The sequence below is a fragment of the Chinchilla lanigera genome, unplaced genomic scaffold (genome assembly GCF_000276665.1).
Source record: "Chinchilla lanigera isolate Chin_1 unplaced genomic scaffold, ChiLan1.0 scaffold00081, whole genome shotgun sequence".
Classification (NCBI taxonomy): domain Eukaryota; kingdom Metazoa; phylum Chordata; class Mammalia; order Rodentia; family Chinchillidae; genus Chinchilla; species Chinchilla lanigera.
In genome coordinates, this window is record NW_004955482.1 from 5,533,758 (window position 1) to 5,559,719 (window position 25,962).

The 25,962-nt window shown below is 42.3% G+C and overlaps 1 protein-coding gene across 7 annotated transcripts in view; it reads left to right on the forward strand.

Annotated features, from left to right (window-relative positions):
- The window catches only part of Sbno1 (strawberry notch homolog 1 (Drosophila)), a 52,252-nt gene that overhangs the window by 14,593 nt on the left and 11,697 nt on the right, over positions 1 to 25,962 (forward strand). For 3 of the 7 annotated variants that reach the window (XM_005403039.2, XM_005403045.2, XM_005403047.2), the window contains 22 exons: positions 160 to 472; positions 2,760 to 2,860; positions 6,041 to 6,137; positions 7,899 to 8,059; positions 9,205 to 9,338; positions 9,669 to 9,759; positions 11,163 to 11,324; positions 12,121 to 12,256; positions 12,328 to 12,433; positions 12,649 to 12,802; positions 13,208 to 13,390; positions 13,899 to 13,996; positions 15,517 to 15,668; positions 17,903 to 18,100; positions 18,998 to 19,165; positions 19,260 to 19,435; positions 19,835 to 19,966; positions 21,683 to 21,818; positions 22,485 to 22,597; positions 22,697 to 22,768; positions 23,499 to 23,598; positions 25,316 to 25,390. In XM_005403039.2, the coding sequence (XP_005403096.1) occupies positions 160 to 472; positions 2,760 to 2,860; positions 6,041 to 6,137; positions 7,899 to 8,059; positions 9,205 to 9,338; positions 9,669 to 9,759; positions 11,163 to 11,324; positions 12,121 to 12,256; positions 12,328 to 12,433; positions 12,649 to 12,802; positions 13,208 to 13,390; positions 13,899 to 13,996; positions 15,517 to 15,668; positions 17,903 to 18,100; positions 18,998 to 19,165; positions 19,260 to 19,435; positions 19,835 to 19,966; positions 21,683 to 21,818; positions 22,485 to 22,597; positions 22,697 to 22,768; positions 23,499 to 23,598; positions 25,316 to 25,390 (3,058 nt within the window). The remainder of the gene's footprint in view (positions 1 to 159; positions 473 to 2,759; positions 2,861 to 6,040; positions 6,138 to 7,898; positions 8,060 to 9,204; positions 9,339 to 9,668; positions 9,760 to 11,162; positions 11,325 to 12,120; positions 12,257 to 12,327; positions 12,434 to 12,648; positions 12,803 to 13,207; positions 13,391 to 13,898; positions 13,997 to 15,516; positions 15,669 to 17,902; positions 18,101 to 18,997; positions 19,166 to 19,259; positions 19,436 to 19,834; positions 19,967 to 21,682; positions 21,819 to 22,484; positions 22,598 to 22,696; positions 22,769 to 23,498; positions 23,599 to 25,315; positions 25,391 to 25,962) is intronic. The other 4 variants (XM_005403043.2, XM_013503553.1, XM_013503554.1 and 1 more) reach the window with 2 other exon arrangements.

A 25,962-nucleotide genomic window follows, 5' to 3' on the forward strand; every position in this document is an offset into this window, starting at 1 on the left:
AGTAAAAATTGAATAAAACCCAGCCTATTAAATTAGAAATAAATAGGAAAGAATAAAACCAATTTTAGCTTTTTAAATCGTATTTATGGGGTTAGACTGCACTGGAAAAGGAAACAGTTTTTATGTGTAAAGTATTTTAATTTTTTTTTTTTCTCCTAGCAGCAGCCTCCATCTACTACAACATTTGTGCTAAATCAAATAAATCAGCTTCCAACCCTGGGATCCACAATTGTAATGACTAAAACACCACCTGTAACAACCAACAGGCAGACCATCACTTTAACAAAATTTATCCAGACTACTGCAAACACCCGCCCTTCAGTCTCAGCACCAGCAGTGCGGAACACCGTGACCTCTGCACCGTCAAAAGACCAGGTTCAGCTGAAGGATCTGCTCAAAAGTAGTAGTCTAAATGAACTCATGAAGCTGAAGCCACCTGCTAATATTGCTCAGCCAGTTGCAACAGCAGCTAGTAAGTCTCTGTTTTCGTAGCAACAACTTTGTCTTTTATAAACTGTGTCACAGTCCTTGGAGGGTTTCTTTGTGTCTTTAAAGATCTGGGCATGAAAGAGGCATTCTCTGTCTTGCCCTGTGTGTTTACAGTATGTACCTAGTTCAAGGGAAGCAGAGATACAGAGGCGTTGGTGGAGCATTTTGCTTTGAAATGAAGTGTTCGGGATTACCGAGTAGCTACATTAATGCCATGAGATCATCTCAGTTTTATTTATTATGAATAACAAGTTGTGTTTTTTAATCCTTTAAATAAGTTTTTATTTTTACACTTTCTCTGCCTATGAATCACCTCAGAATCTTGCTCAGAAGCAGAATCTGATTCAGGATGAGGCCAAAACTTCTGCATTCATTCATTTATTTTTTTATTTTTATTTTTTTGTCTTTTTGAGACGGGGTCTCGCTGTGCAATTGAGGCTAGCCTTGAGTGCACTTTGTAGCCCAGGCTGGTCTTCAACTCGAAATGATCTGCCTGCCTCAGCCTTCTGAGTGCTGTGATTACAGGCGTGTGCCACCACGCCTGGCTGCATTCATTCATTTATTCATGTATTCATTTTCGGTGCTGGGGATTGAACCTAGGGCATTGCATATATGAGGCAAGTGCTGTACCATTAAACTACATCACCACCCAACTTCTGCATTTCAAAAAAAGCCCTCCAGAGATATTCTTGCCCCTTTGCTTTGTTGTTTTGTTTTGTTTGTCTTTTTTCTGAGATGGGGTTTGGCTCTGTAATCTAGGCTGGCTTTGAACTCACTATGTTGCCCAGGCTGGCCTTAAACTTGTGGTTATTCTCCTGCCTCAACCTCTAGAGTGCTAAGACTACAGGCGAGCACCACTATGCCCAGCTCCTTTTATTATTCTTGTGACAAAGCTTCCCTGAGTCACTGAGTTGCTCAGGCTAGGCTTAAACTTGTGGTCCTCCTGCCTCAGCTTCCCAGAGTGCTGAGACTATACAGGCATGTGCCACCATGCCCAGTCCATTCACTCTTTTAAAAGTGTACAGTTCGCTGTTTTGATAGTCAAGCGAGTAATCACCCAGGGTGGCTCAAACAGGATTGCAAGCTCAAGCCCAGCCTATATGATTTAGGAAGACCCTGTTTCAAAGTAGAAAATAAAAAAGGAGTGGGGATATAGCCTGCAAGGCCCTGGGTTCAATTCACAGTGCGTTCAGTTTCGTTACCCCATCCCTTGTCTCTTTGTCTACTTACATGTTTATTATTTATTTTTGAGAGAGGATTTCTGAGTTGTCCAGGCTGGGCTTGAATTTATGGCCCTTCTGCCTCAGCCTCACAGAGTGCTGGGATTACACATGTAAGCCACGTCAGAATTGATTGCTTGGAAGTGGTAAAGTTTGTTTATAGGGCTTGGGGCATCCCAACGGACTGAGTGAGAAGTGACTTTTTATGTAGTGACAGATGTAATGACAAAGTTCAGATAATCTGATGTTTATGTTCAGTTCATAGTTTGCGCCCTCGTGGCTGTACTTTTATATCAGGGATTAGGGTCATTGTTCTGACTGCATCCTGGCAGCCAAGTGCTAGTTGGGAAATCAAAACTGTTTTTCATTTCCTGCCTTGGAGTGCAGGACATTTCTCTGACCTGGCCAAGGGGCAGGGCACTCTCTGGAGTGGCTCCAGGGTGCTCTGAGGTGGTCAGCCATTGGTGGAAAACGATTCCCTTCTGGCTCTTTGTATTTGATGAGTGAGCCAGGGCATTTCTGTCCTCACTCCACCTGCGCCTTCCCAACTGAAAGGAGGCTACTTCAGTTGGTGGTTGGGAGTCTGAAGTTCTGTGCGTATTAAAGAACTATTTGAAGATCACTGAAGAAGAAAGCGTTCATTGTTTGGATCTTCATTCTGAGGACAGTAAGGAAATGAAATGTTCCCAAATTGATTTTCTTCTACAAATAATTATTTTGCCTTGAAAAATTAGTACCGTCAAATCTGCAGGGATTGTTTCTTTTCCTAATGAGCCAAGTGGAATGTCTCAAAGTAATGGTGGCTTTTGTATCTGTGTTAAACCATCGTGTAGGTCTGGTTAATGTGCTTTTCTCCTAACTAATTTTTGTTTGCTTTTCCTTGAGTTGTTTTCTAGAGTTAATTTTCTGTAAATGCATAGCCTTAACTTAATAGCAGGCAGATTGATGTCTTTTGATTAGTGAAGTTGGTAAATATCACTGAATCTTTCAACAGTAGGCAAAGAAATGGAGATTTTAAAAAAATTTTTTTAATTGATTTCTCTTCTTCAGCTGATGTAAGCAATGGTACAGTGAAGAAAGAGTCTTCTAATAAAGAAGTAGCAAGGATATGGATAAATGACATGAAAATGAGAAGTTTTTCCCCAACCATGGTGAGTCGAAAGTATGTGTGTCTATATTTTTGTGTAGTGTGTGTGTTTATCTATATATTTGGTACCAGGAATCGACCTTAGGACCTTGCTTTTGCCAGGCAGGCGATTGTGCCACTGAGCTATATCCGTGGTCCCACATTTTGTATATTTTTGTGTGGGTCTGGTGGGACGCTTCTGTAATCCCAGCACTCTAGAGGCTGAGGCAGGAAGGGTTGGTGCAAGTTCAAGGCCAGCCTGCACTACATAGCAACACCTTGTCTCAAAAAACCAAAACTAAAGCCAGGTGTGGTTGTGCACGCCTGTAATCTCAGCCCTCGGGATGGTGAAGCAAGCTTGAGGCTAGATAGTGAGTTCAAGGCCAGTCTGAACTGCATAGTCAGACCCTGGGGTTTTTTTTTGTTTGTTTGTTTTTGTTTTTGTTTTTTTGGGTACTGGGGATCAAACTCAGGACCTTGCGTTTGGCAGGCAGGCACTTGTGGCACTGAGCTACATCCCCAGCCCCTCAGACCCTGTTTTTAAAAACAGAAAAAAAAAAAAAACTTTAAAAGTACTCTAGACCAACCCCTCAGCAAACTTTTAAGTGGAGGTAGACTGCTGTTACATGAACATACGGGGAAACTTAAACCTCACTGCTACAAGAACCATTGTTAATTTCCTATCACCTTGTCTGAAATTCAGTATTGCTTGTATTGTTTTTAAGTTACTTTGTAACTGTATGTGTGTTTGTTAATATTTTTGTTCTTTTATCTTTAAAATAAAAAAATCTACTTGAAATAAACTATTATGTGTTAAATGGTGATTAAAACTTCATATTTGATAGAAAGTATATAAGTGTATTATAGGTAATACCGATCTTTTTATTAAGAATCTTACATGATCGGGAGAAAATACAGTGTAGGGCCAGCTAGAAATCTTTGCTGGGTGTTGTGGCACATGTAATCCCAGCAACTTGGGAAGCTGAGGCAGGAGGATAGCCATAAGTTTGAGGCCAACTTTCATTACATAGCAAGACCCTGTCTCAAAAAAAGAAGGAAAAAAAATTTGACAACTATATTTATTTCAGGAGTGAACCTGAGTATGTGTAGCTAGTTAAGACCTGTCAGATCAGATAATAACCCAGTTATATATTTTTTTTTCCTTAAATTGTGGATGTGCATGCATGCCTGTAATCCTAGCACCTGGGAGGCTGAGGCAAGGGGAACACAACTTCGAGGCCAGCCAGGCTTATATAGTGGGTTCAAGGCCGGCCTGGCCTTCATCCCCATTCTCCAGGGCCTTAGTAAGTTTCCCAGGCTGAGCTCAGACTTGTGACCCTTCTGGCCTCAGTCTGCCAGTGTGTTGGGATGACAGGCGTGCGTCAACGCACCCTGCCATACTATGGCACTTGAAAAGGGTGAGGGAAAATGAAAAAAGGAAAGGGATAGCTGTCTGTACAATACCAAAGGACTATGATGACTTGGACTTGGAACGTGAACTTGGAGGAGGCCTGGTGACGTGCTCCTGAGGTTTGAGTGGGCACCAGAAGAGCGAATACAGGCAGTGTCCAGTTCACTTAGTGGTTGTGCAGCAGCAGCACTTGGAAGTTGGTTTTCTTAGCCATGTACTTTTCTTGAAGAAATGTCTGATGTAATGCTTTTGTTCCCATCCCACTCCATAAACACTTCCCCCATAACGTGGCAGAGCAGCCTGTCAGAAGCATAGTCCAGTGGATTGCCCAGTGCTAGTCTGTGCAGCATCATGTAAACAGATGCATTCTCCTTGGCCCTGCAGTGTTGGGAGGGATTTTGAATACTTCGTGGGCCCAAGAAGTGCTAATTTCCAGGTTCCGTTGAAAACTAGGAGGGCCTGACAGCCTGGCCCCTCGTTCCTCAGCTGGTAAAACTCATCAGCTGTGTCGTGTCCCGGGTGCTGGCTCTCTCTGTCCCTGAGTTCAACCCCACTGTTGCGCACACACACAAAATTGGAGGCCCGGGCAGATGTATTTTGAGGCCAACCTGGGCAGTTTAACAAGAACCTGTCCTAAAAAAATTTAGGTAGAGAAAGTAAAGGGAGAATCAAGGAGGTTTTACAATTGTAGCATCAACCTTATTTGTGTGTTATAGTTGAGGTGAGAGTGACTAGGACTCAGAATTTAGATAATTTGCCCCAAGGATACAGAATGAAATAGAGCATATGGTGTCAGATCTATTTTCTTGGCTGGTCCCATTTTGTGTCCAGTGTCAAATGATAGGTTTCATTTTGCAACTGTGGAGTTGGGGTTTCACCTGAGGACTCGTGGCTAAGGTTGCTGGGGTGCTCCCTGTCTCCTGGCTTCCCTATGTGCCCGGTGCCTTTGTGCCAGCACGTTCTGCTCTGGGCGTGGTAAACCCCAGAGAAGGGGTCTGGCCTGGAGGCTCGGACTGTGTCTTCTCCTCCTCCTCCCTGCCTCCATCTGCCTGGTTTCACAGCAGATTCTCCATCCCATCCTTTGAACCAGAAGCCTCTTGATGGCTTTCTTGGGCATGACAAAGGCATGGTGATGAAGGTCTCCTTGTTCTCCTATTCCTCCCGCTCCAACAGCGGTAAGGGTCCATGGAGAAAGATGGAAATGCGCGAGTGCAGCACCCACTCACTGGGCTTGCCACTCACAGTCTGCGTTATCTCTGTCGCCTTGGCGAGATTATTGCCAGTGCTCCATTCTCCACTTGCCAGTGCTGAGACTGAGGGGAAATCCTGTGGCTGTTTCCGTTTATTTGCTGTGTGGAGACTCGGGAGTGTGAAGTGAATCTCTGCTCTGTAAGAGCTTTGAGCTCTGCTCCTGGGCTTGCTTGCAGGGTCTGAGAGAAAGCAGGCAGGGGGAGGTGAACCGAAGAGAGGGCGGTGTGTGAGCCGGAGTGAGGCCTTGCTGTAGGAGCTCGGGCTGCACGTGAGATGCTGGCGACAGGGAGCTGTGCTGAAGGGGAGATCCTGGTGCAGGGGGATGGCAGCTCTTGGCGACATTCGTGTGTAAGGGACAGAGTAGGTTGCCATTGGAGAAGTGAGGAAGCCTCGAAGTAAGACCCAGTGTTGAGAGAACACACAGGTGGTGCCTCCTGAGTCCAGTGTCGGCGGGTACAGTGTTCCAGCGCAAGAGCTTCCTCTGTGCTGGCTGGGCCGCCAGCCTTGGGCATGGGGCTCATGGTACTTTCTCTGTTGTCACAGAAGGTTCCTGTTGTAAAAGATGAAGATGAGCCCGAGGAAGAAGATGAAGAAGAAATGGGCCATGCTGAAACCTATGCAGAGTATATGCCAATAAAATGTATGTTGTAGACACTTGTCCAAAAAAAAAAAAAAATTCTGGTTTCCTCTTGAACTTAAGTAACTCTCCCTTAGACACTTACCTGATGGGACATACCAGCCCTGTGTGCCCCACCAGTTGATAAGTGGAACTTTTGTCATCTGTTTTAAGCTCTAATGTTTTTAAAATACATGGAAATTTTTTTTTTCTGTACAGGTTTAGAACATTTAGATTGAAGTCTTTGAAACAAAGACTAAAAAGGATTTTTATTTTGTTTCAAGTTAATTTGCTTATATAGATAATGGTAATAAGATTATTTTAAGTAAATTGTAGATATAAAAATGTATACTTTAAACCTGGCATAGTGATAACATGCCTATGATCTCAGCACTTGGGAGGCTGTGACAGGAGGATTTCAAGGCCAACCTGAGCTACATAGTTGAAGGCCAGTCTGAACTGTTCCCCCCCCCCAAAAAAAAAGTTTTAAAGCCAGAATGAGGGCATATACTTGTAGTTCTAGTTACTCTGGAGGCGGGGGCAGGGGGATTGGAAGTTTCAGGTCAGCCTGGGCAAGACCTTTAGGGAGAGCTGTCTCAAAATAAGAAAAAATTAAAGGGGATAGGGATATAGCTTGGTTCCATAAGTTGAAGCTCTCCTACTGCTTAAAAAAAGTTTCAGATTGTAGTATCCGAAGTGCTGGTTTTTTCCCGTCGCAGTAATTTTTTACTGGGAGTAGAGGGTTGAGTTTGTCTCTGACCCTTTAAACCAGAGAGAGGTCAGCACACAGGGTCTAGATGTACTGCCCATCTTAGCAAATAAAGTTGTATTGGAACATAGGCATGCTCATCAGTTTAATCATTGTCCGTGATTGTCCTTATACTGTAATCACAGTGCTCAGTCGTTGTGAAATAGACTGGATGCCTACAAAGTTGAAAACACTTACTGCTTCGCCTTTTATAGAAAATGTTTGCCAACCATTATTTAAAATTATTCACAATGTACATTTTGGGGAGTTAGTTCCCATTTGTTATTGCTGCTGTTTTCTTTCAAAGTGAAAATATATTGTGAACTTTGGCAGAATGAAATGAATGACTCATTTAAATAAAACTTCTTGGTCGGGCATGGTGGCACATGCCTGTAATCCCAGCACTCGGGAGGCTGAGGCAGGAGGATCGTTGGGAGTTCAAGACCAGCCTGGGCTACAAAGTGAGCTCACGGCTGTCCTGAACTGCACAGCGAGACCCTGTTTCAAAAAGAACAGCACCAACAAAAAAAAGTAAATAAAAACCTCTCTAGTCTGGGACAGTGGGTTATTCTGGAAAAGCTTGTGTATGAGCTTAGTATTTTTATTTATTACTCTTGTTTTGAAAGAGGTCTCTTTGTTTTCCAGGCAGGGCTCCAACTTGTAGGCTCTTGGGATCCTCCCAAGATGCTCGGCCAGGTCCGTGATTTTAAAACTAGAAGTTTTTATCAGCAAGTCTTCTTGTAAGCTGTATGTAGTTGTTAAAATCATTTTAGTCAAATTTAAGGAGTACTTCAGTCACATATGTTTTTTGTGATGCTGGGGATTGAACCCAGAGCTTTGCAAATGGAAGGCAAGTGTTCTTTTGCAGAGTTACATCCTCAGGGCCATATAACTTCATGGAGGCTCTTCATGAGTGAAGAGTGAAGAGTTCCTCAGGTGTTTTCCATGTCATAGGAAAAATCTTGCAGTGTCTTTTAATTAAATTGGAAATGTTAGTAGAATGAAATAAATGAAGTATTTTTAAATTTTTCATTTAGTAAAAATTGGGCTGCGTCATCCGGATGCTGTCGTGGAAACCAGCTCTTTGTCCAGTGTCACTCCTCCTGATGTTTGGTACAAAACTTCCATCTCTGAAGAAACCATTGACAGTGGCTGGTTATCAGCGTTACAGCTTGAGGCAGTTACTTATGCGGCCCAGGTAAGCAGTGTGCATAATTATGTACAATAATCATCAGTTTGGGGCTGGGGATTTAGTTTAGCGGCAAAGTGCCTGCCTGGCAAGCGCAAGGTCGTGAGTTCGGTTCCTGGTACCGGAGAAAAACCAAAAAAAAAAAAAAAAAAAAAATCATCAGTTTATGTTGGCCCATACAATGTAGTTTTAATTCAAAGGAGAAATTTCTTTCTATGGAAAACTCCTAAATGTAATGTTTCATAGAAGTTCTATGTGTTACAAAATGAGACAGTATATGAGAGATAAGAGTATATTTCCAGTGGAAATGACGAATGCTGTAGCATTGTTGTATTGGATATATATATAAAATTTTTAAAAACAGTGATAACTGGACTACCTATGTTCACAATACCTAAATTATGAAAGTCTGTATATCCATCAACAACTGAATGGATAAAGAAAATAGAGTGTGTGTGTATGCGTGTGTGTGTGTATATATATATGTACACACACATACATATACACACACATGCATACATATACACACACACACACAAATATATATATATATATGAGTAGTAGTCAGCCATAAAGAAGAATAAAGTTGAGTCATTTGTAGGGATAAATCTCAAAAGCATAATGCTAAGTGAAATAAATGAGACACAAGAGATATTGCAACAATCCTCCTGCTTCAGCCTCCCAAGTGCTGGGATTATAGGTGTGTGCTGCCATACCCAGCTCATGCTCCATTTCTGTAAAATAAGTAATGACTCAAATAACCTATTATCTCCCATAGTTATGCATGATATATAGGTTAGTATTTGATTAGGCAGGTGTTGAAAGGAGTATGGAGGGCTTCTCACCAGTTCATGAATTCTTCAAATTCGCAACAAGAGGATCGCTCTTGAGTTCAAGGCCAGCCTGGGCTGCATAGTGAGTTCAAGATGAGTCTGAACTGCATTGCGAGACCCTGCTTCAAACAAATAAAAATTTCTCGGTGCAGGGAGGGTAGCCGGAAAGAATACATAGTAAACCTACAGGAAGTATCCACATTAACTAGCGACTGGACCATATGGCATTTATATATGAAAATGTGAGGTATATTCGTGAAACTATGTATGAAAGATAAATCAAAATTATGAAAGATTAGTTACCTGTCTTCTCTTTTTCAGCAACATGAAACATTCCTACCTAATGGCGATCGTGCTGGCTTCTTAATAGGTGATGGTGCTGGTGTAGGGAAAGGCAGGACAATAGCGGGAATCATCTATGAAAATTATTTGTTGAGTAGAAAGAGAGCGTTGTGGTAAGTGTTGGGAACTGGCTGGGGAAGGCTTAATTTGTGAACAATTTGACACTTGGGAATGGGTTTAATCGACTGGGTTTTTTTGTGTCAAGACCTGGTGTCGTTCCTGAATTCTACTAGAGTAATGTAATTTATTTTTTCCCCTGTCTTTTTGAGACAGGGTCTTGCTATGCAGTTCAGGCTGGCCTTGAGCTCATTTTGTAACCCAATCAGGTCTTGAACTTGCAGTGATCCTCCTGCCTCAGCCTCCCCAGTGCTGGGATTACAGGTGTGTGCCACCATGCCTGGCATGTAGTTTGGATTTAGTTTGTTCTTTTCTTTGTATGACAGGTTCAGTGTTTCAAATGACTTAAAGTATGATGCTGAAAGAGACTTGAGGGACATTGGAGCAAAAAACATTTTGGTCCACTCATTAAATAAGGTATGAAAACTTCCTATTTACTTGGTTATTCAGTAAATATTGAACTCACTCTGAGGTGGGAGTAATGGTTTCTACTTTGTAGGGTGTTACGAGGATTAAATGTGTTATTCCAAAGGAAGTGTGGGAAGTGCTGCCGCTTCTGTTGGTCCGTGTATTACTATGTGCCAAGTACCATGCCACACAGTGGTTGTATAGTAGCAAGCAAAGTAGGCATTGTTCCTGCTGCCATGGAATTTGTTCCCTCAGTCTTTAGTTAGTCAAGTACTTTTTTTTTGTTACCGGAAATCAAACTCAGGACCTTGTACTTGCCAGATAGGTGCTGTGCCACTGAGCTACATCCCTGGCCCTCTCAAGTCCTTTTTTTTTGTTTGTTTCTTTTCCGGTACCGGGAATCGAACTCACGATCTTGCGCTTGCCAGGCAGGCGCTGTGCTGCTGAGCTAAATTCCCAGCCCCCTCAAGTACTTCTACACAGCTGTTCTGGTGCATTGTGGGAAGGGGCTGTGCCTGTCCCTGCAGGGCACCACATCCTGTGCAGCACATCAGGACCTTGTGGATTAGAGATGGGTTTCAGTGTTCACCTGCCTCATGGACTTGAGTGCATGTACCTGTGTTCATGCAGAACAGTTCATAAGAAGAAAATGGGTATTTTGTGCCTAAAACAGCCTAATGTGATTAGAGTCTTTTTTTTTTTTTTTGGTGGTTCTGGGGATTGAATCCAGGGCTTTATACATACAGTGCAAGAACTCTATCACTGAGCCACATCCCCAGCCCTGTCATTAAAATCTTGTCGTTCATTTAGTAAATCTTTATTGACACACTGTATTGGTTATAAAGGTAAAACAAACACAGTTCCTATAAAATCCTTCCTGCTAGCCCTTCCTAGTTCCTGGAAGATAAATAAATGCAAATCTACTTTCCATGTGAATTCTGAGTTGGTTCATTGTCTGAGTGGATTGATAGCTTAAAATTGTTATTATATATACATGAATGATCATGTATGACCAGTTTAAAACTGAAACCATGCAGGTAAGACCTGTAAATATTTATTTCTGAGCAGTGTAATCAAAGGGGGGGGGATACATTAACTAATATTCTTTCAGAATTTAATCAGTGCTTTGCTATAGTAAAATAGATAGTAAATACTTGTGGGGTAAATACTGTGATTTCTTCCTAAAGGGGAGTTTGATTTTATTTATTTTTTTTGGTGATGGACTTTCTTGAGACTTTGAAAACTAGATCCTTATACCATAATATATGTGTGTTTGTATACAAGAACTTCTGTGGCGTTTTGACTTTTTCAGCCTGTCATCATCCTGTCCAGTTAAGAGGTCCTGCTGTAAAACTTTCGGGTCAGATAAATGTTTCCAAGACTAATTGAAGTGTTTTCTCTTCTGTTTTTAGTTTAAATATGGAAAGATTTCTTCCAAACATAATGGGAGTGTGAAAAAGGGTGTTATTTTTGCTACATATTCCTCCCTTATTGGTGAAAGCCAGTCCGGTGGTAAATATAAAACTAGGTTAAAACAACTTCTGCACTGGTGCGGTGACGACTTCGATGGAGTGGTATCCTTTATGACTACGTTGTTTCTTTTTTTTAGTGGCATAAAAGTATAAAAGGACAGACTGTGGGCAAAGGAGAATTCCAAGATTACATGAACAGATTGTTGGGAGGAGAGTTTCAATGATCAGATTCCCAGGGGGCTGGAAAGTTGATTCAGTTTCTGTCCGACAGGAGACCGGTTTAGGAAAAGAGGAGTAGGTGAGAGGGCTGCTGAGTGAGGTCACTCAGATAGGCGGTCCCATGAATGGCAGGGTTCCCAAGAACCCAAGTGAAAGGAACGTTGTTGCCGGGCGTGGTGGCACATGCCTATAATCCCAGCACTGGGGAGGCTGAGGCAAGAGGATCGTTGCGAGTTCGAGGCCAGCCTGAACTGCATAGGAAGACCCTGTCTCAAAAAGAAAAAAAAAGAAAAGAACATCGTTGATTTTGTGATTTTGAAATGTATTGCTCACAGTTTATCATATATTATCCTGTGTGAGACATACCATGTTATGAAATGCTGGTTAAATTGGTTCCCAGTCACAGCTTCTACTAATACGTTTTATAATCTGTGGTGGTCAGTTTTTGCTGCAAAGAATCTTCTCCTGCACTCTAGTTAGAAATTAGATGCCTGGTACCAGTCACTGTATGCCTGTGAGGCTGGGGTAGGGGAGCAGCTGTGTGGGAGAAGCATCTGGTGGAAGGCTTCTTTGTGTAAAGAAAAAGACACCTGAAGCTTCAGGAAGCTAAAAGTTAACTCTTCCTAATAATCAGTAGACATTTACTACTAAGGTATGTTCCTTAGCTCATTCCTTACAGATAGTGTTCGATGAATGTCATAAAGCAAAGAACTTATGTCCTGTCGGTTCTTCCAAACCCACCAAGACAGGCTTAGCGGTTCTGGAGCTTCAGAACAAACTGCCGAAAGCCAGAGTTGTGTATGCCAGTGCCACTGGTGAGTGTTATTGTATTTAAAAAGTGGTGTAAATGCTCTTTGCAGCTGTAATATGTTTGGGGATTTTCCAGGTGCTTCGGAACCACGCAACATGGCCTATATGAACCGCCTTGGAATCTGGGGTGAGGGGACTCCATTCAGAGAATTCAGTGATTTCATTCAAGCTGTGGAGCGCAGGTAATGCCCCCTGCGGTGCACGCCATGTTCTTTAGCACGTGGAAAGATGCATTACTGCTAAACGCTTCACTGTAGATTAAAGCCCTTTTGGGGTGGGAGTTGTTCGCGGGAATCAAACTCAGGACCTCAGCACTGGCCAGGCAGGCGCTGCAGGCTACATCCCCAGCCCCTCCAGTTTACGTCCTGATAGTTACTTCGCGTTTTAATTTTTTCAGAGGTGTTGGTGCCATGGAAATAGTTGCTATGGATATGAAGCTTAGAGGAATGTATATAGCCCGACAGCTGAGTTTTACTGGAGTGACCTTCAAAATTGAGGAAGTTCTTCTTTCGCAGAACTATGTTAAAATGTATAACAAAGCAGTCAAGCTGGTGAGAAGTGTTTAATTCCTCATGTTTTTAATGTCCTAATAATGTTTATTTGTTTTGTCCATTGTAATGTCTGTCAGCTTATTGGAATGCATTTCTGCTATGAAATGACAGGGAAATTACCACATGAAATCTTTATTTTCAAAATTTCCAATTTTCACTTGGTTAAAATGATCCATCAAAAAAATAGCCATTTACTTGAGTGATGTAGTTCTCAAAATAACATTGTGCATAACTGTGTCTTCTAAAAAGGTGCTGTAGGTAGTAAAAAATTTTAAGACAGCTCTGTGGGCATTGTATAAGCAATTGTTTAAAGCTCTTCAAGTTACTAAATACTATTTTTATTGAAGATCATTTTTAAATCACTTCATTCAGAGATGAAATGTAAACTGTTGACTTTGCCTCTAGTGGGTCATCGCCAGAGAGCGGTTTCAGCAGGCCGCAGATCTGATTGATGCTGAACAGCGGATGAAGAAGTCCATGTGGGGTCAGTTCTGGTCTGCGCACCAGAGGTTTTTCAAGTACCTGTGCATAGCATCCAAAGTTAAGAGGGTTGTGCAGCTAGCCCGGGAGGAAATCAAGAATGGAAAAGTAAGTTACAGAACACATTCAGAGATTGATTCTTTCTGGTTGTGTTGTTTTTGTGCATGTTAGGTTTTACTCATACGAAGTTAAGTCTTTTTAAAGGATAGTTACAAAAAGGTTAATGTAGTATGATTTAAAAGTATATTTTTAAAAATTAAAAAAGCAGGGGCTGGGGATTTAGCTCAGTGGCACAGCACCTGCCCTGGCAAGCACAAGGTTGTGAGTTCGATTCCTGATACCAGAAAAAAAAACAAGAAAAAACCAAAAAACAACAACAAAAAAATTATAAAAGCAATGCCTACCAGGTGTGGTGGTGCATGCCTGTAATCCCAGCACTCGGAAGGCTGAGGCAGGAGGATCGTTGGGAGTTGGAGACCAGCCTGGGCTACGAAGTGAGCTTAAGGCCAGCCTGAACTGCATAATGAGACTCTGACTCAAAAAGACAAAAAAGAGTTAAAAAAATTGGCTAACAAGTATATTTATGTTTATAACCACCTTACTTTCTTTTTTCCAGTGTGTTGTGATTGGTCTACAATCTACAGGAGAAGCTAGAACATTAGAAGCCTTGGAAGAGGGTGGAGGAGAATTGAATGACTTCGTTTCAACTGCCAAGTAATGTTTTTATTTTACTTTTGAGTTTTTACTTAGATTAGTTGAGGTGCTGGCATTTCTTGGCACAGTTGTGGTCATCTGTGTATCATCTTTAAAAGTTTTCCTTTGAATTTTTTGTGCCACGCAGTACCTTTCTATATTATGTTATCGCCATTAGAAAATAGTAACATAGCCAGGCGTAGTGGTGTAAACCTGTAATCCCAGCACTCAGGATTACCGCCTGGGCTACATAGGGAGTTCACGGCCAACCTGCACTACATAGTGAGACCCTGTCTCAAAACAAAACAGTAACATAGAAATGTCATAATCCTGAAATATGTTACATGTTTTGTCAATGTTTATTACAGTATAATAACAGAATTGGATTAACAGAAGTACTTCGTTCTTTGTTTAAACATCTTGGAAATCTGTGCAGGGTGGTTTAGTTTGATGTTCAGTTTTCTATATGTGTAATTACCATTGTTTTCCAGAAGAGCACTATTTGGTTTGCCCTGATACCATAAAATCTCCTGTAAAATTAGGCAAGTGATCTTCAAAAGTTGTTAAAAAATCTTATCTCTGATAGTGAAATTAGTAACCTAGTTCATAGATCTCTTCCCTTTGAGAATACTTTGAAGTGCTGCTTTGACGGTAGATATAGTTGAAAATTACTTTTATTTTTGTTTTGTTTAGGTTCCTTGAGACAGGGTCTTGCTATATAGCCCAGGCTGGCCTACTCATGGGGGCCTTCCTGCCTTAGCCTCCCAAGTGCTGGGATGACGTGTGTGCATCACCATACCTGATTAGGGTAGTTTGAGGCCAGCCTGGACTACATAGCCAGACTTTGTCTGGAAAAGAAAAGTTACTGTAGTTTCACCAATTTTCTTCTCCGTCTTTTTTTTTAAATAGTGACTTTATTGTGGGTCTCGGGGGTCGGGGGCTTTATTTTCCTTTTTTAATAACAAGGGATAGTTTTGGCTGTTGCTCATGTTTAAACACTGGCTCAAGTGATCCTCCTGCCTCAGCCTCCCAAGTAGCTTAGTTGGGACTACCGACGTGTGCTGATATCCCTCACTGTCTATTACATGTTTCTGTTTGTTTTTTCAGCAGGGTCTCACTGTGCAGTGCAGGCTGGCCTTGAATTCACTCTGTAGCCCAGATTGGCCTTGAACTTGTGGTGCTTCTCTTCCCTCAGCCTCCTGAGTGCTGGGATTATACGTGTGCACCACCATTGTTGGCCTTCTATTACTTTTTAACATAGCTACTTAGAAAATGTAAAAACAAAAAAAATTTTTTTTTAAATGTAAAAATTCCATGTGTGGCTTCTCTTGCATTTTTTTCCAGCTAGATAAGTTTTCCATGAAAATTAAAATGCATTTGAGTTATCAGTACTTCCCAAGATCGAACAAATATATATATTTTTATTTTTATTTGTTTTTTAAGTATGTATATTTTTAAAGCAATATATTCAATACATTCATATACCATAGTACGTGATTTTGTCAGGTGAAGCAGTAATTGTCACTGTCCCTCTCCTACAGAGGAGTGTTGCAGTCACTCATTGAAAAACACTTCCCTGCTCCAGACAGGAAAAAACTGTATAGTTTGCTGGGAATCGACCTGACAGCTCCGAGTAACAACAGCTCACCCAGAGATAGCCCTTGTAAAGAAAACAAAATGAAGAAACGGAAAGGTAAGTTCACGAAGTTGCTGTTGCAGCTGTGAATGTGAGAGGTGTGAGAGATCTGATGCTCACTGTGGATGTGAGTGCTTTGAAGCAGCAGGATTTGGGGAATGAACTGCTTTCTGCAAACTGGCAAGTCCTTGTACATTGTCAGTGTTGCTCTTGTACTTTTGAATGCACAAGTAACTCTCTGTTTTAAATTAGAACATGAATAGCCTGGCGTGGTGGCACACGCCTGTAATCCCAGCACTCGGGAGGCTGAAGCAGGAGGATCGTTGTGAGTTTGAGACCAGCCTGGGCTACAAAGTGAGCTCAAGGCCAGCCTGAACTGCCTAGCGAGACCCTGTCTCAAAAAGGCAAAAACAAAAACAAGCAAAAGAAAAAAAAAAAAAAGAAAAGAAAAATAAATTAGAACATGAGCAGTTGACTGGTGCTAGGCACTGTAGTTTTTACTTATATGTTTATTATTTAACCCATCAGAGTTTCTTAGGAAACTTGGTCTTATTTTTCCAGTTTTATAGGCAGGAAATTGAAGCACAGAAAGATTAAGAGGTTAAGAAAAGTTTCCAGATTCACATAAATAATGAGTGATGCACAGCAACTAAAATAGGGTTCTCTCTTTGTCAAAGCTGGTTTTTAAGAAATTGAGAACTGGGTGGGGGGGACTGTAAAGAGGCTTGCGTTAGCTTCCTAATTTCCTAATACTCCCTGTGTTTGTTAGACACTTTGTAATGCTCGCTTGAGTTTGCTGTTTGTTGTCACAGGTTAACTTTGCAACCAGTCTTTCTCTAAAATGGTATAACTAACATAATTAACTGTCTTGTCTTACTGTTTTCAAGGCCCTGGATTCGGTGCCCAGCATTGCACAAAATAAATTGATAAATAAGACCTGTGATGATGTGTATTCTACATGTCTGACACTTTAGCTTTATTTCATCCATTTTAGTTACATTTGCCCACATTTTTTTTTTTTTTTTTTTTTTTGGTGTTTTTGAGACAGGGTCTCACTGTGCCGTTCAGGCTGGCCCTGAGCTCACTTTGTAACCCAGGCTGGTCTCGAACTCACAACGATCCTCCTGCCTCAGCCTCCCAAGTGCTGGGATTACAGGTGTAGGCCACCACACCTGGCCTTTCTGCATGTTTATGATACCTAAAAGTGAGTTGGCTTTTACAGTTCCATTTTGGTGTGGTTTTTTTCTTGGGCAGGGTCTCAACATGTAGTTTCGACTGGTGTTGAGCTCACTGTGTAGCCCAGGTTGGTCTGAAACTCAAGGTGATCTTCATTCCTCAGCCCTCCTGAGTGGTGGGATGCTGGGATTTCTGGTGAATACCAGCACACCCAGTGACTATTGTAGTTCAATGGGAAATTTTTAAAAAATTTTAGTGGCACAAGCCAGGTGTGGTGGTTCACACCTGTAATTCCAGCCCGCGGGAGGTTGAGGCAAGAGGATCACTTTGAGTTCGAGGCTAGCCTGAACTGCATAGTGAGACCCTGCCTCAGAAAGATGAAAAAGGGATTGGGGATATAGCTCAGAGGCACAGTGCCTACTTGGCAAACACAAGGTTCAATTCCTGGTAAACACCCCCCCAAAAGTAATGCTGTCTTATAATCAGTGGTATCTTAGGATGACTATTTATATTTTACCTTCCTGAATTACATTCTCACCATCTCATTAATACTAGAACCTTCTAATGTTCTTAGTTTTGGTTATTTTCCGATCTTTTTTCTGAATATTAAATAACGCAATTAAAACCAGCACCTTGTGCACCTTTAAAGGTTGAGGTTTTAAGTCCAGTGAAAGGTAACTCAGTGGTAGAGTGCCTAGCATGTGTGGCGCTCTGGGTTAAATCCCTGGCACTTGAGAAAGAAAAAGGTTTCATGAGTTGCTTGCTGTCCGTGTTGCCTTCCTATGAATCTAGTTACTCACACTCCTCTTACAGCCTCATTTGTGATTTAATGGTGGCTGCCAGGGCTCTGTTTTGACTGTTCTGAATCAGTTGTGCAATCTGTGGACTTCAAGGGTGTACTGAGTTTTAAGTTTGTACTTGCGTGTCTGATTTCTTGAGAGTCACTGAACAGAGCCTGACTTCTTTGGGATTCTAAAGAGTGCTTGCTTAAGGTTTGGTTTTACATCCTTTCTCTCTGCACTTCTCATTTGGATCATTTTTTAAATAAATGTGATACCCCGGAGCTTTAGAAACATTGTATTTCAGCTAATTCTCTTATTTGGGTCTCTTATTAGGTGAAGAAATAACTCGAGAAGCTAAAAAAGCACGCAAAGTCGGTGGCCTCATGGGTAGCAGTTCTGATGACAGTGGAAGTGAGTCTGATGCCTCTGATGGTGAAGAAAGTGACTATGAGAGCTCGAAAAACATGAGCTCTGGTGATGATGATGATTTCAACCCCTTTAGAGACGAGTCTAGTGAGGACGATGAAGACGGTGAGTTCATTCTTGGAAGTGAATCCTGGCCAGTCTTGCTGCAGGGTACTGGGAAGGGCATGTTGCATCCGAGCCTCCTTTCCATGCGGCACAAAAGATCATGCAGATTCGAACCTTTGTCCAGTGGAGAGCCCTGAAATACTCTGTCTGTGGGTCTCACAAGTGAAATTCTGATCTCAGTTTCATGCAGTTACTTGTTTTTGTTAGTCCCTGTTTCCAGTGCGTAATGACGGCACTCATCATGAGGAATTGCCACAGGCATATAGCATTTTAATTGTTTGTGTACTCCCTCCCCCTCATAGTTATTTTTCATGTCAAAATGTGGAGTGATACCCGATAGTGTGTGGATGGGCTATATTGGGCTACTATACTTAGTAATGATTTCTAAGTAGTCAGTTAATAGTACCAAAAAACCTCAATATTGAGCCTCAAAGAGTAGTGAACACCTCTGATTTCGGCTGCTTGGGAGGGTGAGGAAGAAGGATCACAAGTTCTAGGCCAGCCTGGCTGACTTAGTGAGACCCTGTCTCAAAATAAAACAATCGGTAAGGATGTGGCTCAGTCGCAGAGCATTTGGAGGCCCTGTGTTCCATACCTAGTACCACCATCACAAAACTCAAGGATTTTTTTTGTTTTTTTGTTTTTGTTTTTTTACAGTACCGGGGATTGAACTCTGGACCTTGTGCTTGCCAGGCAGGTGCTTATACCTCTGAGCTATATCCCCAGCCAAAACTCAAGGATTAAGTCCTTTGAAGATACACACTTTTTCTTTTTTATTTTTTTTTGGTTACTGGGAATCGAACTCAGGACCTCACGCTTGCCAGGCAGGTGCTGTGCCACTGAGCTATAGTCCCGGCCTATTTTAACCAATAATTTGACATTTTCCTTATCTTTCAGATCCTTGGTTAATCAGAAAAGACCACAAGAAAAACAAAGATAAAAAAAAGAAGAAAAGTATAGATCCAGATTCTATTCAAAGTGCCTTATTAGCATCAGGTCTCGGATCAAAACGACCTAGTTTTTCATCTGCACCCATTATTTCACCTGCTCCCAACAGTGCGCCAGGTATCCATGTAGAAACTTGCTTTTTCTGTGAAATATGCTTTTACATAAAACAGATACTCTGTGCAGTGACTTTGCATGAATATTATTTCCCTAGCTAACAGTAACTCCAGCAGTAATAGCAGCCTTGTAACAAGTCAGGATGCTGTGGAGAGGGCCCAGCAGATGAAGAAAGACCTACTTGAGAAACTAGAAAAGTTAGCTGAAGACCTGCCTCCTAATACCCTGGATGAACTTATTGACGAGTTGGGTGGCCCTGAGAACGTTGCTGAGGTAAACCTTACTTGATGGAGGCTGTGTCTCTTTTTGGTAATTTTTTGCCCCTTTAAAATCCTGTAAAATGAATGGCAGTCAAACCCTGTGGTATGAGTGATATTTTGGGTGTTATCACAATAACCTGTTTGGTTTTCCTTTGTAGATCTTAGAACAGCAGTTTCACAGTAGTTACTCCTCTAGAGTTGTTAAAGTCTTATCCCCACTGTCTGAGTGTGCTGAGCCATTGGTCTTCATTGCCTCCCCTTGTAGTGCATCTCATGGGATGGTGCCGCCTGGCAGCCCTTCCCAGGGACTGTGTTGCAGTGTGTTGTGTCCCTGAGACCTGGAGCCAGCACCAGGATTTCCTCAGTGAGGGGGGTGATCCCAGAGTTGTCATGATGCTGCTTGGCTTTTCAGATGACTGGCCGCAAGGGACGGGTTGTGAGCAATGACGATGGAAGCATATCTTACGAATCAAGATCGGAACTTGATGTGCCTGTGGAAATACTAAACATTACAGAAAAACAAAGGTTTATGGATGGAGATAAGGTATATTTCGCCAGGTTGTTTTTCCATGAGAATGATTTCCATATGTTTAGATCAAGCTTTAGAAGGAGATTTTCCTGGTCAGGTATGGTGGCATGTGTCTATAATTTCAGCTGTTCTGGAGGCTGAGTCAGAAAGATCTTGAGTTTGAGGCCTGCCTGGCTACATTGTGAGTCCGTATCATAAAAACAAACAAAAGCAATCACAAAACAAAGTATGATAAATCTCATGACATTTACTGTCATTTAATTTTGAGTCTAGAATGATATTCAGAAGTACCTGAGATTATTAGTGTCCTGTGCTTTTGCTGTTTTATGTATGTATTCCCGTGCAGTGCTGTATTAATGGGAGTTGCTGTGAAGGGGTTGGAACTTGAAGCATGGTGGTGATTGTGGCCTCCTTCAGGCGTTCCTGCTGTTGACTTCATCTGTGTTGGTGCTGGGCTGGAGCCAGGCCCCTGTCCTGCTGAGCAGTGCTCTACGCTCAGCCGTACAGCCCCTTCCTCCCAGCCCCAGACACTCATTAACCAGACTTCATCCAAATGGGCTTCAGATCTGTTCTTCTGCCTCCAGTTGGATAATTCTAAGCATTTACTTGGTCAGGAGATTGAATAATAGTTAACTCAATAGCAACACCCCTTCCAAACAGCAAGAATCTAACGACTTTATTATCCATGTTCTGCTTTATATTTCAGAGAACTTTTTTGCCTCTGCAACTAGAGAATTTGATAGGTCTCACTATTGACGTTGCTCTTAAAAATATGTTATAAAGTTTTTGTTACATACTTGAAAGAATAGGAAGAAGCCAGATGTGGTATTCACCTGTACTCCCAGCACTTTGGAGGCTAAGGCAGGAGGATTATGAGTTCTGGACTAGTCTGGAGTACATAGGGGGAAGCCTTGTCTCAGAAAAAAAAAAAAAAAAATGAAAAAAATTGGCTTAAACAAGCTCGATGTATCTCTTTTTTGTTGTTGTTGTTGTTTTCCAGTACCGGGGATTGAACTCACAACCTTGCGCTTGCTGGGCAGGCGCTGTGCTGCTGAGCTAAATCCCCAGCCCAGCTCGATGTGTCTCTTACATGCACGTTTGTATACATCGAGCGGGGCCAGCATGACTCCTTCAAAACCAGGCCTCTTTTCTTCTTTTCCCTTTTCTTTTTATTTTTTTAAAAGAGATACAGGTTTCTCTTAAGTTCCCAAGCTAGTCTCCAACTCATGGGCACAAGGGATCCTCTGACCTCAGTCTCCTGAGGAGCTTGGACTAGGGAGGCGCCACAATTGCCTGCTTTCTGTTCCTTTAGTTATGGGCCCCCACCTTCCAGTTGCCTCTGTGTTGGGATTAGGTGTGTGGCTCAGTGATAGAGCACTTGCCTAGCACTTGGAGGACCTGGACTCAGTCCTCAGCACTGCAGAAACAAAATTCAGCTATTCCATTTCAGCTAGCAGAGAGAGAGTCTTGTCCCTTCCTTTTTACGGAATTGTCCTGGACATTATTCCTGTCAGGCAGACCCGCGGGCTGCAGTGTGCCCACATCTTCACATTTAGCAGTGAGGAAGACCAGGAGTGCTCATCTTGAGTCTGGGTGGCCGTAGGCAAGCTGCCGCGGGGTCCTGTTACCAGTGGAGGCAGCTGAAGCACTTCGTGTGTAGGGTGCTGCTCTGCTTGTCCTTGTGCAAAAGTGATTTTCTTTTTCTCCTTTTTTTCCTTAAATGTGATGTAGAATATTGCTATCATCTCAGAAGCTGCCAGCTCAGGTATTTCATTACAAGCAGATCGCAGAGCTAAAAATCAAAGGCGAAGAGTTCATATGACTCTAGAATTACCCTGGAGTGCAGATAGAGCAATCCAGCAATTTGGTAAGTTTCTGCACTGAATTTCACTTGATAAATGGCTGGAAATCTTTGGGGAAATGTGTGCGTATCAGTGTCAGACGTCTTAGACTGTGACACCTTCCTTATTGCATTTGACATCGGGCATGATTTTAAGATGTATAGTGCACTGTAAATTCATTCCTTGCTTGCTTTTAAAACTAAGGGATCTGTGGTGGAGTTTCCTATGCCTGCTGGCGCCTTATCCAAGAGCAGGGCTCCTGGGGGTGTCTTTGGTGTAGACCTATGAAAGCAGCTGCTGCTTGCGTGTCCCTTTCAGCCCTCAGTGGCCCCACGGAAAGCATGTTACTGTTCCCTTCTGTTTCGTGGTCCTGTGGCCTGGTGATTTAGAAACAACTGTGGGAGAACTGAGAATGGCTGTGTATCATCAACTTTCTGGTTAGCCGAAACTAGGGTAGCAATAATAATGTTCGTGTCATTTAACAGTCTCGTGGCAAGTTCTAGTCCGTGTAAGGGGGAATCGTGCTCTGACTACAGATGCCACTCAGATCAGCGTTTTCACTTTTGTACCCTTAGGAAACTGTGGAAAATATTATATTATCATTAAAGTACCAACTTAGTGCTAAGAAATAGATCTCAGAATATTCTGTCTAGTGAACGAAGTCAGTGATCTCTATCAAAATGTTGTTACAGGAAGAACTCACAGATCAAACCAAGTTACTGCTCCCGAGTATGTCTTTCTGATTTCTGAACTGGCAGGAGAACAGAGATTTGCCTCTATTGTTGCCAAAAGACTTGAGAGCCTGGTAAGGTTTTACGTCGTGTAGGTGCGAGTACAAGATGACCTGTGTTGGCTGACTGACAGTACAGGCTTAACGCCCTTATTGGAAATGTTCCTTTGCTAGGGGGCGCTTACACATGGCGACAGAAGAGCGACAGAATCTCGGGATCTGAGCAGATTCAACTTCGACAATAAGGTATATTTCAGCTTCCGCTTCTCAGAAAACTTGGGGATGTGTCTGGACTGCAGTGATGAACGGGAAATTGGGCTGGGGATATAGCTCAGTGACATAAGTGCCTGCTTGGCAAGCGCAAGGTCATGAGTTCAATCCCCGGTACTGCAAAAAAAAAAAAAAAGAACAGGGAAAATTGTTACAAATGGTTTCAACCTGGAAGGTCAGGCCAGCATGGAGAGTGCATGCTTGAAGGCCACCAATGCCCCCAAAGTGAAGCCTAGCAGGGCAGCTGACAGCTCTGCCATCGTCAGGGTTAGCCTTAACAGGAGCGCTCCTGCAGCACATACAGCTGCAGCTGATGTGGGCCCTTTGGCGAGTACGCTGCAGGCAGGCAGCTCCTTCCCATCCCTTCTGGGAAGGAGGAATGTAATAAGCCCTGGGGAGTGGATGTCAGGTGCAAGCTCCTGGAAGTCAAGTTGGTCTTTTTTGTTTCTTGGGGGATTTTTTTGGTACCAGGAATTGACTTGTCAGGCAGGTGCTGTGCCGCTGAGCTATCTTCCCAGCCCTAAGTTAGTTGCTAACTTACTGAATGTTGTGTATAGGAGCAAGTAGTTGGCAGTGTAAGAAATACATAAAGATAATTGGGAACTGCTGGTTTTGAATTTTTGGTTGGTAATAGTTCTTACAGCATTCTAATGATTTTGTGAGTGAAGTATCCAAATTCTAAAACTGGATAATTTTTTTTTTTCAGTATGGAAGAAATGCTTTAGAAATTGTTATGAAATCCATTGTAAATTTGGATTCTCCCATGGTATCACCACCTCCAGACTATCCTGGAGAATTTTTCAAAGGTAACCTAGAAGAATTATTATACGTATTAAAAAAGTAATTACTGGTATGGAAGTGGTAAAAATCATTCTAACATTCTTTTTTCTCCTAACATTTGTTGTAGTTTTAGCGGTTTTGATTTTTTTTTTTTTTTCAATACATAAACTGTAAAATTTAGAAATTTCAGGCTGGGCATGGTGATGGATGCCTGTAATTCCAGCACTCTGGGAGGCTGAGGCAGGAGGATCATTGTGCATTTGAGGCCCATTTGGGCTACAAAGTGAGTTCAAGGCCAGCCTGAACTGCATAGTGAAACCCTGTCTCAAAACAACAACAGCAAAAAAAAAATTTAGAAATTTTGCTGGGCATACGCACCTGTAATCTTAGCACTCAGGAGGCTGAGGCAGGAGAATTGCCACAAGATTGAGGTCAGCAAACTGCATTGTAAGTTTAAGGCCAGTCTGAACTATATATCAAGACTGTCTCAAAAACAACAAAATGCTGGGTATGGTGGCACGTGCCTGCAATCCCAGCACTTGGGAGGCTGAGGCAGGAGGATCGTTGCAAGTTTGAGACTAGCCTGGGCTACAAAGTGAGTTCAAGGCCAGCCTGAACTGCATAGCGAAACCCTGTCTCAAAACAACAACAGCAAAAAAAAAATTTAGAAATTTTGCTGGGCATACGCACCTGTAATCTTAGCACTCAGGAGGCTGAGGCAGGAGAATTGCCACAAGATTGAGGTCAGCAAACTGCATTGTAAGTTTAAGGCCAGTCTGAACTATATATCAAGACTGTCTCAAAAACAACAAAATGCTGGGTATGGTGGCACGTGCCTGCAATCCCAGCACTTGGGAGGCTGAGGCAGGAGGATCGTTGCAAGTTTGAGACTAGCCTGGGCTACAAAGTGAGTTCAAGGCCAGCCTGAAGTGCATATCGAAACCCTGTCTCAAAAAGACAAAAAAAAAAAAAAAAACAGATTTAGAAATCTTAAGGTGACTAGATATGTGTTCGCTTTTCATAATGAAACAGGTTTGTTAAAACCTTATATGCCTATGAAAGTGGTTTTATTCTTAATTTATTGCATGTTATCTAATTCCCCCCCCCCCCAGGTACCGGGAATCAAACTCATGACCTCACATTTGCCAGGCAGGCGCTGTGCTGCTGAGCTAAATCCCCAGCCCCTATGTTATCTCTAATATTATACCTAGTAGAGGAAGGTGGTTTTGGTACATTAATTAAAATCACGTCGGTAGCTTTTAAAATTCAGTTTTAGTCGTTGGTTGAAGATTGGCACTAGGCTAACATGCTGAAGTCTCCTGGAGTCATTGGAGTTTAGGTCTGAGTTTTATGTGTGTTTGTTTTGTTGCAGTGGTACTGGGGATTGAGCTCATGCTAGGCAAATACTCTACTACTGAACTCCTTCCCAGGGCACCCCCGTACAATTCTTTTATTTTTTGTTTTACTTCCAACTTTATCTTACTAAGTTGCCTAGATTAGGCTTAAACTTTTGATCTTCTGCCACACCCAGCTTAGTTATAAGGTATTTTTGATAACTTTCTCTTTTTTGTGGGGGCAGTGCGTATTAAACCCAGGGTCTTCACACTGGGCTACATCTCTGGCCCCTTTCTAAATTTTTGAGATGGAATCTTGCTAAGTTGCCCAGGTTTGACTTGAACTTGCAGTCCCCTGCCTCATCCTCCCAAAATGCTGGAATCACAGGGTAAGTTTATTTTCTTACAGATGTTCGACAAGGACTAATAGGTGTTGGCCTGATAAATGTAGAAGATCGCTCAGGAATTCTTACTCTTGATAAAGGTAATATTAACTTTCTGTATACTTGGAATTGTTGCTGTGTTAGTGAAGCCTGTTTTGTTACATGGGCTTCTCTTAGCTAAGGGGAGGGAAGCATCAGGTCAGTTGTTCTTCATCTCCCAACGTTGAGCACTCTGGTTAGTTTTGGCTGCTGTAGTTATTCAGAGGAGATTATGAAACAGCAGTTCTCAACCCTGGCTACACGTACGATCACCTGTCAAGCTTTTATAAAATATTGAGCCCATGGATGTTTCTTGAACATTGATAGTTTTCCACATTGCCCAGAAGTTCCAGTTGTGTAGCCAGGTCAAGGGTCACTGACTACACAGCACTTACACTTTTTTTTGGTATCAGGATTTGAACTCAGGACCTTGCACTTGTCAGGCAGGTGATTGTGCTGCTGCTGAGGTATATTTCTACCCCCCCCCCGCCCCCACCGCCACAGTTATACTCTTGAGTTCAGCTTTTATGTTGGTAACCCTACATCCTCATGTACTAGGTCGTGTTCACATGGGGCTTAAGTGAAGTTGAAGATGCCCAAAGTCAATTCAGTGAACATTTCTTGAGTATGTGCT